The 15,049-nt window shown below is 40.1% G+C and overlaps 1 protein-coding gene across 1 annotated transcript in view; it reads right to left on the bottom strand.

Annotated features, from left to right (window-relative positions):
• Positions 1 to 15,049, bottom strand: part of LOC111865142 (lachesin-like) — an 801,402-nt gene that overhangs the window by 103,306 nt on the left and 683,047 nt on the right. Inside the window, exon 4 of the mRNA XM_033751702.1 lies at positions 11,247 to 11,454. Coding sequence (XP_033607593.1) covers positions 11,247 to 11,454 — 208 coding nt within the window. The remainder of the gene's footprint in view (positions 1 to 11,246; positions 11,455 to 15,049) is intronic.

Consider the following 15,049-nt stretch of genomic DNA (forward strand, 5'->3'; position numbering starts at 1 on the left):
GTCCAGAAGAAGAAGCGCCAACCTCAGTGGGCAGGAAACCTGAGGCGGCAGAACAACGAGAGGTACCCGTAGAAGACGCCACAGTGATGCCGGTCGGAGAACCGAAGAAGAAACGGCGTAGGGACCAAAAACTGGCTGCGGAGCGCCGCCGCCAGGAACCGAAGAATACGACACGGAAAAATTGTGGACCTCATAAGACACTGGCCGTCGCCCGCAGCGGGACGAGCCACCGTGCGAAAGTGGCACGGCAAACAAAGGAAACCGGCAGAAAGATGTCCGGTCGTCCAAGAATCGCCTGGCGCAAGAGAAACGTCGGCAGGAGAAACTGTATCAGGGAAAGAGGAAAGAATCCGGAGACTCAGAGGAAGAGTGCGGATTTTCCACAAAGGAAGATATGGGAATAAAGAACATAGGCGGCAGACGGCCGCTATGCCTGAAGAAAAAGGTGACAACCAAGAACGCCATCGGAGGATGTAGATCAGGACAGCGATCGCAACTAGGAAGGAGAGGAACTCGGAAAATGATCTTCTACGAGATTGTCGGCAGAAGATCGTGAAGCAAACAGCCGGATATCCTATCGGATTACGATAAAAGAGGAATTGGACCTTGTGGAGGGGTCGGCCCCCTCCAAAACCGAAAAGAAAGCAACTGATCGAGGAGGAGCCGCTGATGTAGAAACACCGGCCTCCCGAGCGAGAGTGAATGTGCGATGGATGAATGTGAGGGGCGAATGTGATACACCTGGATCTCCTGACACGTTAACGGGAAACCGCTCGAGACGAGCTTGCCTTAAGAAGGGAGCGGATGTAGCGGTTGAAGAACGGACAACGGGAAGAAAGAAAACACCGAGCCAAAAAAATGAAACATTGCAAGCATAGCCTCGGAAGAAAATGACCGGTGATGCACTGTTAGGCTATTCGGGACGAACAGCCTTAAGAAGGGAGCGGTGTGACATGTCTAACCGTTGCTGGGCAACGGGAGGTGGAACGAGTTACCACGAAGACAACACACCCTTGATAAACGGGCGGTTGCTAGGTTACGCAAGAGTAATGAAAGTGGTGTTTCTCCATGTCGTGCCGAGTAGAGCCGAAGTGAGCTGAGCCTATCCGAAGCGCGCTGGTTGCTACGCAGCAATAAACAACTCTCGGCAGCGTTCCCCAGCAACGCCTGTAAACACGTCGTTTACACAACAGTGAAGCGAGGTGGGGTTTTCCGCTGTCCGACTGAGGGTTTATAAGAGAGACTGGAATGCATAAGCAGTCAGTTGAAATATAGCAGCAGTCGCGGAAAGAAGAGCCGAACGCGTGGTTAGAAGATTTTATGTGATAGTGTGCGATAACTGAGAAGTCAGCCAGTGAAGACTTATTGTGTGCCTTCAAGATTTTGTGTGCTCCGTAGAACAGTTATATTGGGAGTGTGTAATTCACAGAGACTTCTATAGCTCCCGCGTTATTAATACGTGAAGACCACTGAAGAGAGTCTGAAGAGATTATTGTGTAGGGTTTGTAAATTGGGTAAACCCGCAACTGCGTTTTAAATAATTGTAGTTATGATTTGTAGGTTGTTAAATAAACCAATTAACAATCTGAACGGCGTCTTCAGTAGCAAAACACGTTACAGTATTAACTATGATAACTAAATCAGTTTATATTCTTACAATTTCAACATCGTCTAGGTAGCTCTGTTACTATTGTAGTTAAACAACATATTTATAATCCAATAAACCTGTAATAAATCGATGAGAGATAAAAATATCCTTTCAAGTAACCCTCACATACCGTAAACAGAATGTCTATGTGTGTGTATTAGACGATGCTGAAGTTATAAATATAAACTGATTCAACCCTGACCCCATTTCATTCTTACTAGCTGTATATATTAGAAACAAAATAAATTATTGTACATCCCAGAAATGTTGCGTTTACATTTACATGATATATATACTGTACATATACGTATACCAGTAGTTATTATGCCACTGTGAACCTTTGCCGCTTTTTCAATTTCTTAATCTGTACACAGTCAGTATGTCTATTTGGATGGGTGATCAGCCCGTCGCAAGGCCGCTACCTACACAGAAAAACACGAACACAGAGTAAAGGCACACAGACACACATGCTTGGAGTGGGATTCGAACCCACGATCCCAGTGTCAAGCGGGCGAAAACGGTTCATGCCTTAGACCACGCGGCCACTGTGATAGGCATACAGGCAGTATATGGACATGAAAACACCAGAAATGGATGTTATTTTTTAAAGAATGAAGTATTCCGGTTGCATAAGACCGCAGGCTGAATTTACCCGCAATAACACACTGTATGCATGTAATAATTGTTCTTAATTTCATCAGAGACAAGAACATCCAACTTTGCTTCAAATGTTTGCAAAACGTAAAATGTCTACTACAATGAGGCTTTTGGAGAAAAGGCTACTTGAATATAATTTTGTTTTGAGGTTACCCGCGACTTCTCAGTGAAATTGTAAATTTTCTTGTGGGTAAACTGGTTACACTCTTTACCTTTAATAAAAACAAGACAGTGTTGTGCTTCTTTCAAGCCCAGAAGGAATAAAATAAATTGGTCTCGCTTTAGAACGCAGCCCAGCAAAAAATATAAGCGGTCTATTTCCTCTCCCATGCGAGAACATTCGTTGCTGAGTCGGGGCTGGCAACATCTTCTNATATCTTAGCATGTGAAGAACTCACAAAGTCATATTTGAAACGTAATTATATATTTTCTTCCGGGTGGTACAAGAAAAAAGAAAAGCAACGTTTGAAGTGAATGGTTGAACGTATTTCAATGAAACTCAGATAAATTATTTATAACATATCTAAGTGTAATGTCAGAACATTAATTCAGATCTGTTGATTCGTTACACAAGAAACACTTTCCATTTCGAATAATGGAAATAGTAACTTTATACAAAAGTATAGGATATTTCTGTAACGAAGGCATGATCTACACAATTTCCATTAGTTTCATTTTTGTCATTTTGAAGACTTCCCCTTACTCCTTATTTACTCGTATGTTCTGATCCTCACATGTAATTTCTAGGTTTCAGCCACTTCAGAGGTTCTTAGAGCCAAGAGGCAGTTCATAAAGCCATACAGAAACTTTTGAAGTCTATACAAAAGATGATTCTTGTTAATTACTAATTAATAATTAAGTATCTTCCAGTAAAACTAGAAGCTTCGACACTGCCAGTAAGAAATCCCATCACTGAAAACTAGTAAGATCAGTTTTAACCACTTCCCACTCTCACAGCATTTTATTATATTATCCCATCATCTTTCTGTTTATCCAAATATTAGTCTTCCCAGAACAGAGGCTTGGCCATAAAAGCTTCGTTAATGGCACTAATTACTGCAGTTTAAATTATGTATGAAAGAATGTAGTTTAATTGTTGTACACGAGTTTCAGTCATGTATAAATTCTTTCACAACCAAGTATGAGTTACGTAGTTTCATTATTTTTGAACTTAAGTTTTTATGCCCACATACCAAAACATGCCTGGTTTAACATGAATAACGGCAGAAATTTTAATTTATAGTACTTATCTTGTGTCCTGTACTTGTAAACAATCGTTAACGACCTCCAGATAACAAAACAGACATACTGTTTGTGCCTTAATATTTCCTTAGGGGTGTGTGAGATAACAACAGAAGTTCTGATCTTTTGTTTTCTTTTACAGATGGCCGAGAAAGTACGAGAGTCTGTCAGCTTGTAGGTGACGCCGGTATTGTTGTGGCAGGTGCATTGTACTTCTGGCACCGCTTTTCAGGAAAGTGAATAAGGGATGCGAGCAACTGAGGATGAGACAAAGTGGAAAAACAGCATAACGGAAACATCGCGTTCCTTACTGGGAGTACTGGACGGGACTGCTGAGACCCGAGAGTCAGCACTCCGTGCCAGGTGTTTCAATCGGGAATTTGCATTATGTGAGAGCGGTTTAGAAATGATTAACAGTTGGTGTAAAATAAATTTCTTCTTAGAGTCACTTCAGTTGTTGGCAATTTACACCATTTTACGATGGTATATCATGTGTTGAATAAGTCCTAAGGACTATGAGTGATTATATTCTCAAAAGTGAATCGTTTGAAATAGAAAATTAAAATTAATTGAAGCAGTGTACTGACACTCATTTGTATAACTCATTCCTCAGCCTTAACGAAATTGTAATTATAGATTTCCAATTTTATCATATATTCCAGGCCCTGTTTCACCCTTAAGATTTTCTGAAGATCCGAAGCTTACGATTCTTCGACGAACTATGACAATGGTTGATTCTTTATGTCTCTAGAGCCCTTTGTTGGACATTGGTCCTTTAGTCTCTGAAGCCTGTACATATTCGGTAGGTTTCCTTGGACGGGAGATTAGCCTGTTGCAAGACCTCTACATATATACAGAACAACAGAAATACAGAATAAACGCATATAGACATCTGTGCCTTGAGTGGGATTCGAACCCCAAATCCTAGCTAAGCAAATCCTAGTAAAGAGTTCATGTCAGACCGCACGGCCACCATGATCGACGACAATGTTTATTAGTTATATCAGTATTGTGCTGGGAATTATCCATTGTCTGAATTGTATTTGATATATTCACACGAGATGATTCCGAAAGTGTTTCTCAGGAGCGTGTTTCTTTCTGCTCTGAGAGACCGTCCAATGGCTGGATATCCTTCAGTAACTGATATTCTGAAACACGAAATATCATGCAAAGTTACTGGACATAAAATTAGTGATGACCTTGGAATTGAACTTGGTTCGCAATTATATTCTAAAACATCCAAATAAACAGTAAACATGATTTACTAAAGGATACAATCATCATCATTTCTCAGTCATTGAGATGAGCCACTTCTTGACCAGTTCGTGTAGTGGCTTCCTCAAAAGTCTACATTTTCTTGTCCCACTTGGTAAGTTTGTTCCTTTGCCCTTTTTAGTGGACTTGTTAGATCTGACTGGCTTCAGATTTCAATAATTTGCTATTGAGAGTTCTGTTTCTAATTATCTTAAATCGTCTTTATTTCTTCCATAGTCCGTCCAAGTGTATTTTGCCTTTCAACTCATATAAATCATTTCAGCAGCAGAAGTTCTTGATTTTGTCTTTTCAGTTCATCATCTGTCAATCCCTAGAAGAGTATCTGTTAAATCGTATAATAAATTACTATTCTGGTATTTCCGATATTTTGATACTTTCAATCTGTAGCGATGAGGAGTATTCCTTTCAAAAATATTTCAGATTTCAGCTTATATACCTTCTTCTTCTACCAGTGAACATTGAACGCACTTGCTTGAATCTGTGGACTGGCTGCACGGCTTCCAGTTTGTCACTATTCTATTTCCCACGGGTTATCCGCCACAAAATGCAAATATCTGTTTTAACTTTCTATTTCAGCTTCATCCCATATTTGCATTTTTGAAGACTTAAAGATATCATATAAAAATCCGTGGTCCGCAAATCCGCAAGTGAACTACTAGTATAGCGACCGAGTGACCGCCGCCTGTCGATGAAGTTAGTGCCAAGTTTAGCGGATAGAGGGTGTCGTGTGGTCAGCGCAACGAAACCCCAAGGCTGTTAATTTCTGATTTCTAGACCGGAGCCGCTATATTCTTGAAATAGCTCCTCAATTATTCTCATGAGGCTGAGTGGACCACGTTCCCGACCCACTACTTCTAAGAAAATCTGGTAGCGTAGGGAATCGAACTCGGACCTGTAGGCAGGAACTCTGATCACTGGCCCACAGAGGCGGTTAAAGATAGCATGTGTGTCACTAAATAATCGAGGATAGGCCATAATGTCACTAGAATCTTAGGTTATTACTTATAAACTTCAAAACGACAGACTGGACGAAAGTTATGGCAACCCGATTATTCGACAAGAAATAGTAATATCTAATATCGTGAAAAAGATATTATTTGAACAGCTATTGTTATGGTCAAGGAAGTCCTCAGTTTTTATGAAACCTTAATGTTCCTTATGATGCATAGGCCTTCTCCTGGGCCACCTGAGTCCACTTCAGTTCCTCACATCATTTTTCTCTAAGATAATTTTTAAGATTTTCTTCCTTTTGATGTTCAGAAATCCCAAGTGAGCTCTTCCTTTTAGTTTTTGCAATTAATTCTAAAGTAACTGAATTACGAATGTATATTAAACGTAAGATCTAGAGTTGTAACAACAGGTATAAGAACTAGAAACATTCTAAATATGAGACTTGTCATCCAAAACAGCATGTATTTCTGCAGACACATTTGCTGNCCTTACATATTTCGATTCAAAAGAATGATCTTCAGATGCGCACCACTACGATAAGGAAACACTGTCACATAAGATATTTGTGCATATTGTTAAAATATCTTATGTGACAGTGTTTCCTTATCGTAGAGGTGCGCATCTGNTTTTTAATTCGCGTAGTGGGGGACGGAGTCCAGTTGGGTCCACTCGGCACGGCGGCCACTGACTGCCCTATTGTACCTGCCCCGGGCGATTATGATGATGGAGAATTTGGCGGAATGAAGATTGGCAGGGGAAACTGAAGTACCAGGAGAAAACCTACTTCAGCGCCACTTTTTCCACCATAAATCCCACTTCACCAGACCCGGGTTTGAACCCGGGCCGCCGCGGTGAGAAGCCAGCGACTATCCGCTTGAGCTATGGCGGGACCATACTTATTTAATATAAGTTTATATTAAGCTCATGTAAGCCTACATTAAATAAGTAAGATATACCAACATCTGTTGTCTTCATTGAAGATATCCCCGCTATATTTGTTGTGTCGGCGGTTATGACACGAGGTCAATATTATATACACAACAGGATGCAATCCGTAAATGTTGTATGTATTTATGACGATAAAATGACAGATACTCTCAGATGATTTTTCAGTCTTCCTCTCTACATGCACTTAAAGAAATAAGAATGAAATCTACTTTATTCAAATGATTCGTCTGGTTTTATGTACTGAGAGAATACTCGCATTTGCTTACCATAATCCACAACCTCCCATTCAGAGAGGGAAACAACATATGTCAACTTTATTCTAAAATAAAATATATCATAAAATAAGGAACAATGGAAAGCTTCTCTGTATGCATTACTCCAACTACATTTGTATAGTCCGATATCCACGAAAGTCTCTGAAGAAAAAGTAGGTCCAATAAATCCGACGCAATGAATTTCAAATTATGTCACACGTTATAAAAATAAGAAGTTGCCCAAGCGTTTCGGTCCGAAACACGAAATTAAACCCAACCATAAAAATAACTGCATTAACTTTCGACAAAACATGTAATGTCATTTTATTTGAAATATAAACAAAGAGTATTAGAGAAATACACTCGTATTAGCTCTTTCTGCTCTACGTATACGGTCCTTTAGTTAATGGGATTTGACCGTAGAGTATTTTCAATAATCTAGGTTAAAAATGGAACCTTCCTTTGCGAGATAAGACATAACTGGGTGCGTATGTCATCCGTGCTTCGATGCTAGTCACTATAGATATAGTGTCAAATTGCGAAAACACGAGCCTTGGAGTAGGTCTCTTGAGATCTGTTTTCAAATTAAAGCTGAATTTAATGGGACACTGTGCTCAGTTTGAGGTCTGAATAGATCGAAGTAGACTGGAATGAGGGGTAGTTTTTATAATTGTATTCCAAAGAAATTCAAATTCTGCAGTAATTTCTTGCATAAGAGAGACTTGGCTGGATACCAGTACTGCTCTGGACCAATCACCTTCGATGTATGATGTCTGAGTTACAGCCCACACATCTGAAATTACTTGAGTGTTTTCTTCTCGCGTCTTTAAGTGATCGGTTGTCATTATTATTTTTCCTTGGCACTACAGCCCCAGTGGGCCTAGGCCTACCTCCATGAACTTCTCCGTTCACTTCGGTTTTTCTACATCTTACGCATTCGGTAGGACTCCTTGGGCGGGTGATCAGCTCGTCGCAAGGCCTCTACCTGTACACAAACACAGGAAAACGCACACACATAAAGTAAACATCCATGCCCTGAGTGGGATTCGAACCCACGATCCTGGTTTCCAAGCGAGCGAAGACAGTACATGCCGATCGATTGTCATTTTATTGAGAAATAATATTACGTTTTCTTTCCTTTTGAAAAGCAGTAACATGGATGTTTGGTTTCGAACTCGGTACCTTTAGAATATTAATTTATAAACATAAAGTTTGAACACATTACCTAAATATGGGAATACAATCAACTGTCGAAAGTCTCATTATGTCAAATATTAGATTATGCACAGTATTACTATATATAGTGTTCATTCGTACAATTACCAAATCATGCCATAAACGTTTAGGCCTGTGCATAGAATCAAAGTACTTGGCTTTCAAGAAATAATGTTTTAATGAAGATATCAGTTTTTCAGGTATTTTCAGAAGAATTCGGCGTATGCAATATTCTGCAACCGATGGCTAGCAAAACACGATTGGACAGCTGGTTAGTCTACGTCTCTTCGAAAAATCTAGATAACATTATGTTATATAGGCATGCATTCCCACAAGACCAATCACAGTGCTCCCGCGGTCTAAAGTGTGGACTGTCTTCCCTCGCTGGAATGCTGGGATCGTGGTTTCGACTCCTTCTACGGAGTTCTATCGACTGTGTATACGATTACGAAACTGAAATGGCGGCGAAGGTTCAACAAAGGACTGTAGAGCCGTAGATAGATAGATAGACAGACATTCTCACAAGCTGAAAGTGCGAGTTGCTTATAACTATCCCCTCTCTTGGTTTTCCTTTTCCTTTCGAAGGGTACATACTTTCACTGAACATCACACACTTTCTTCCTTTTACTTTCGCAGCGTTGAGCTCCATGAACAGTGGGTCAGGGCAAGATGGCACGTGGTTTCGGGATCATCTACTATACATGTCAGGTTCCACACCGAATATGATCTGAAGATGGATATATCGTAAACTTTTAAATAAATGATTTCATATGGCCTCTCCCCACATTTTGTATCTGCGAATAATCAGTACTGGCGGCCATGTTTCCTTCTATTTAATTTCGTATATAATTATGTTAGTACGTAATTGTATTGACTGGAATTATGCATTACTCTTTATGTTGTATCATGCCAGGCAGTTCTCTGACCTGGATAAACGGATCCCTGATTTATCTTCCTTGGAATAGTTCCAGAACTACTGACAATATGCACTAAATTAATTTGCTACGTGTAATGCATTTACCTCTATGCAGTAAGAAATGAGGATTGAAAATGAGAAGAACAGGTAAAGACAGTGTTCAAATGTAAAGATGGTTATCATTCTGTGGCACACGGCTAAGCAGTCGTGCGAGCCCGGATTCTTAGCATAAAATCCCAAGAACGGTGGAGAGACATGTTGGATTCCGGTGACAATTTCCGCTGAAGTCGTGAGCCTTCAGTAAGTTAACTTCACTTATTAATATCAGTAAAATAATAAAACTATCCCTGTAACAGACCGTGGAGGCTTATATGGTTATGAGACGTCGAGCTTTCCACATTTTCTAGATAATCGGCCCATAGATGACAGTGAGGTTGTCAGCCTTAGGAGCTGGCCGCCTTTTACACCCGGGAAGATTCCTGGTACTCATTAGTGTTAGAAGCTGAGTCGACCCCTGGGCAATTATCTGTCTGAAATGATTGGATCAACTGAAAAATTCAATAACCACGTGGGCAATCAAACCCGCGACCTTCCGGCTTGTAGCTTACTGCCATAACCAAGTACGCTTTCAATGTTAATAAATTGCTTGTTTTTATTATTATTATTATTATTATTATTATTATTATTATTATTATTTTGATTTTGCGATGTCCATCTGTGACCTGAATGTCTAGAAAGTGAGACAGCCTCGACGTCTCACAAACCTATGGGACTCTGCGGCGTGTTACATGGATAGGTTTATCTTATTTTTAATTTTGCGATGTCCGCATATCATATTTTATACTCTTGAATAGTACGATTGTAGTGAATAATGAAATGCAAGGAATTTGGAAGGAAAGTTTTATGGTCTAGTCGAGGTAGTACACAGGCTTGGAGGAACTGTGGAAATCCATGGAAAACCTCGATTAGAATAACCGTTGTTCAGTTCGAAATTCGCACCGTCCATTTCCCGGATATAAGTCTAGAGCACTACCGCTATACCATGCTGCTCGACAGAGTTGGTGCTTTATTGCACAGAAACTGCAAAACAGACGTAAAATCACGGGTATACAAGGAAATAGTGGAGGGATTCTACCATTCTGCATTCGATTTCAGTAGACTCTGTCTGAATCTTCGTACGTTGTTGCTGTTTAGCAACTTGCCATCTTCTTACAGCCGTCAGAGTTCTGAGCACACAGAGGCACACGCAATTCTTATAATACTTTCAAAACAGGTGTCTAGTAATAACAGTGTTTTTAGAAACACGCTACATATATGCTCATACAAATCTTACCCAGATACTCACAATTACAGTATTGTAGCATACAAAGCCATTACAATGCAAATACATCAGAGCACTTTAAAGGCAACGGTTCTGTAAACACGTTCCCGCGTAACGAACACGCATGCAGCAATAGAGGTACTGTTGTAAACGGCGTTTTCTAGTGGTCCGTGCTGATGATTTATAAGGAAGACAACTGGGGCAATCAAGTCAATTTTGTACGGGAGTTTGTGAAGAAAGAGGACAATTGGAAGAGAACTGGAAGGGAACTGCCATCCAGAGAGGACTTGAGGTTGGAAGCTGAAGAATCTTCACTGTTAGATGCCGTTACCAGTGAACAGCTAGTGAAGTTACAGCTAGCTAGAAAAGACTTAGCTTGTGCTGTGGTGATTAGCGGCGACGTTATAATTAAACGTAATTAAGAGTGGTGTGTTAAAGTGGTCAATAAATTCAATATGCACTCCAAAACCCCTTCTATAGTCACGCAACACTACGTGAAAGTATATTACATTTAAATTAACTCTACTGGTCGCATATTTTAATATTTATGCTTCTATATTTCACTATTTCACCACATGATATCCAATTGATTAATACATATGAACAAGGGACCCATGTTCTGTTTGACTGCAATGTATGACATGACGATTCGTATGAGTGATGCTTAAGTGTGTATACTGCTTGAAGACGATGCAGAAATGTGGCAGTGGTAAGAGTAAAAATAATACTAATTCTACACATTTCTGTTGATGGTATTATGAGAGTTACATGTACGATACACAACATGATGCTAAAATGTAAGGTCACAGAAACACTCACCTACCACCTCCAAGTAGCCCACTTGACTCTTCATGGGATCCGTGTTGATCTGGCACATGTACCACCCTCGGTCAGACTCCCTCACATCTCGGATCTGAAGATACCACGTTCTGTGATCACTGTGTGTCACACCAATGCGATGATTTTTGGTGATCACATGTGTTGCGATAGTGAGAATTGTTTGTGTATCAACTCGGAGCCATGCCACCTGTAAAAACGCAAACAAAAATAATCACAGACTGTTCATTATTTTTATGGGTAATTTAGCAATTCTGCATCAACTGCAGGATGTAAGGGGATTGTTTGGTGTCGAATGACTTAGACAGAATCAATATGAATGAAAATTAGCTACACAGAGCAGAAGAGGATAAATCCAAAACACGAACAAAACAAACATCAGATACGTGAATACAAATAAAGAAATAACGGCATGGTAAACTAAAGAAAACCTAAAATAAATTTTTTTTAGAAGCATTTTACATCAAAATGAAAAACAGAACGGCGTGATAACAGAGCGGCAGTTTCATTGCACACTTGATGATGGCCAGCTAGGCCGAAACATGTAGTGCTGTATAACAAGAAGGTAAGTAAGTAAAGCTATCCCTGTACCAGACCATGAAGGCCCATAGGGCTGTGAGACGTTGAGGATCCCACGTTAACTACACAATCGGCTCAAAGATGGCGGTAAGGTATAACGAGAAGATAAGAAGTTGAAAGGTAACGTTAATATATCGACGAAGTTACACGAAGACGGAGAGGAATGGGAACACGAAGTTAGATCACATCGTACATAGTGCAACAGGATTCTGCAGTATAATACTATGAACAGTTATTCTAATGCCTAAATTTGACAATAATTCAGAACTCCTCACGGAACAACATGCTAATGTGAGAACTGAATGTAAATGTATGATCTGACGACGTAAGAACTTGAGAAGAGACATTGAGGGGTTGCATGACTGTAATATAGAGTGATTTATTTGTAGAAGATACTGGATATTCTGCACGAGAAATAAGTAATCGGCTTGTTTTATTACTCAGTAGGCAATGGACTTTAATTGAGTGGTGTACGTAAGGCGTACTGCAGACTCACGCCCAGCAACGAGTGAAAGGTTGAAGATAGAAAAGAGAGAGATCTCCGAAGCGGAGATGAAATGCAGGAAAACACCAAATAAGACGTACATTACTTTAAGTACGTATCTCATAAGCAAACTGACATCTTGTTACATGCAAAGAAGAATTCTATTCCGCTTCGCATTTCGTATCAGTTCAAATCACTACAAGAGGGCACGTGAAGTACGCGAGTCAACACAACATTAACACGAAATGCCTGGGATGGAAATAGATGCTTACTTGATGAATATGTTTACCTTAATTAAAATAGCCTATGTTCAAGCCGAGCCGGTCACGGTAGCCGAGCGGTCTAAGGCATGTACTGTCTTCGCTCGCTTGGAAACCGGGATCGTGTGTTGGAATCCCACTCAGGGCATGGGTGTTAGTGTGTTTGTGTGCGTTTTTCTGTTTGTGTACAGGTAGAGGCTTTGCGACGAGCTGATCACCCGCCCAAGGAGTCCTACCGAATGGGTAAGATCTAGAAACACCGAAGTGAACGGAGAAGTTCATGGAGGTAGGCCTAGGCCCACTGGGGCTGTAGTGCCAAGGGAAGAAAAGTGTAAGTGGAAGATTATTTTCGTCTGAGAATTTACGAAGCTTATAATTTCACGGACGTTTCGAAGGAACTTATTTTCTAAGTCTTCAAAGAAGAAGAATAATCAAACCGTGTACAAGTGATACTGATACAGAGAGAGGGGCAAGGGAGCCGAAAGAGATGTCCATAAATTTATACCAGACTATACGGCGTCATATCCCAGCCGATATTAATGTTCAGTGTCAATAATATGATAACTTCGGTTCTCACATACGTCTACAGTATATACGAATCCTCTGGGAAGAAGCTCTAAAATAAACGAAGAACTTGAGTCTATTCTTTCGCAATATAAAGAAATTTGAGATGAAAGGAAGTCCATATAAGAGAGGACGGAGCTCTCTTGTGTACAGGAAATGGGGTAGACTTCTCCGGAAGTATGAATTTCGGCCGGGATACCGTCTACGGACTTTTAATATTTATAGTTTTTCCATGCGAATGACGCGATGGTACCTTCAAATGCAATACAAGATCTCTTAAGTCTCGAATTACTTATTTCTCATCGAAGATCATCTTTCAGTCTCCTTTGACGTTATATAGCCTATGCTGTTTTCTTTAATTATCTATGGATTATTTAGGACGTTGTGAGTAGCTTACGGTATGATCTATAGCGTTGAATGGTAGAATGAATCATAAATAATAAAATGGAAGTTACACGTATGCGGGAGGAAATGACGGTGGTCTAGTACGTGGTATTATTCCGGGAATTTGTCTGGAGGAACAGAGAAAACGTGAGAAGTTTCGTTCAGAATACTCAGTATCCGGGCAGAGATTCGGAAACGGGACCTACAGAAGAAGAACCAACAGTGGTAGGTCCTCGGATGCGACGATCATTCCTATTGGGATAAATGTCGTCAGGGAGGAGAAAAAAGAAATCTTCCCCAGTGAAACATTTTCCACCACGGAACCCGCATGGAATATACCCGTACTGGAAGCGAACATAGAACTTCCCGGCAAGAAGCCGAAGTCTAAGCTATATGCAGAATGATGAAACTACTACTACTAATACCATAACTACTACCACCATCACTACTATTACTGTCACTACCAACTACTACAAAAATCATTACTAATATCACCACAACCGCCAGCACCACAACAACAACTACTACTACTACTACTACTACTACTACTACTACTACTACTACTACCACCACCACCATCAATATTACTGCTACTACTATTAAAACCACCATTACTGCTGTGCAGTATTCTTATTTATTTACATGCAAGCCTAAGAGCCCAAAGGCCAATTAAAAAGCGAACACGAGCAAATAAAAGGAAAGAAAATGCAAAGAAACAAATAAAAAGACAATACAAATTGTATTATGTAAATAATAATAATAATAATGATAATAATAATTCCATTAACACAAATTAAATTACCATTAAGAAGTCAAATAGATAAAATCACAACGAATACGGTTAGTATTTTAATGATAATACCAATAATAATCATCGTAATTTATGACTTCCATACGTCACTGATAATGAGACATCAGCAGAAATAACAGTGATAATTACAAATTAGATAAGGAATAGTGTAGTTGGTATAGCGTTTGGCTACGTACTATATTTGTGTTTGTGTGTGTGTGTGTTGGGGAGTGACGTGGGAGTAACTGTCTAGAGAGTTTCAGTGTTGTGAAGTTTCTGGGGAGTTGTTAAGACGTTGGTTGTAGCTGTGGATTTTAGGACTTATGTGTGTAACTGATGGTAACTATGGAGATAAGTAATGAGGAAATAGGGCGCTGAAGTAAGGAGGTCTTTAATTTGTATGTGAGCAGCAATTTTAAAGTGTGAAGTTGTAATCTTACAGAATTGTAATGAACGGGATTCAATGAGAGTGCTTTGAATATAAGAGAGATCTTCCTGGAATTCGCTCTGTGTTTATTTAATAGTTTAGCGTACCCACTCCCGAAGATTTCTCCCATCCCTGCCGCTAAGGAAGCCAAAATCCCCTAAGACTACTGACTAGCCAGAGTGCCCTTGCACCTACGCTACTTGAGACCAGAACTGCAGGATGCAGCCTGCAGGACACTCCCGGAGGCCGGAGCTAAGCTGAAGTTTGTGGGACAGCTGCAATTGAGTATTCCTTTGG

The sequence above is a fragment of the Cryptotermes secundus genome, unplaced genomic scaffold (genome assembly GCF_002891405.2).
Source record: "Cryptotermes secundus unplaced genomic scaffold, Csec_1.0 scaffold92, whole genome shotgun sequence".
Lineage (NCBI taxonomy): Eukaryota > Metazoa > Arthropoda > Insecta > Blattodea > Kalotermitidae > Cryptotermes > Cryptotermes secundus.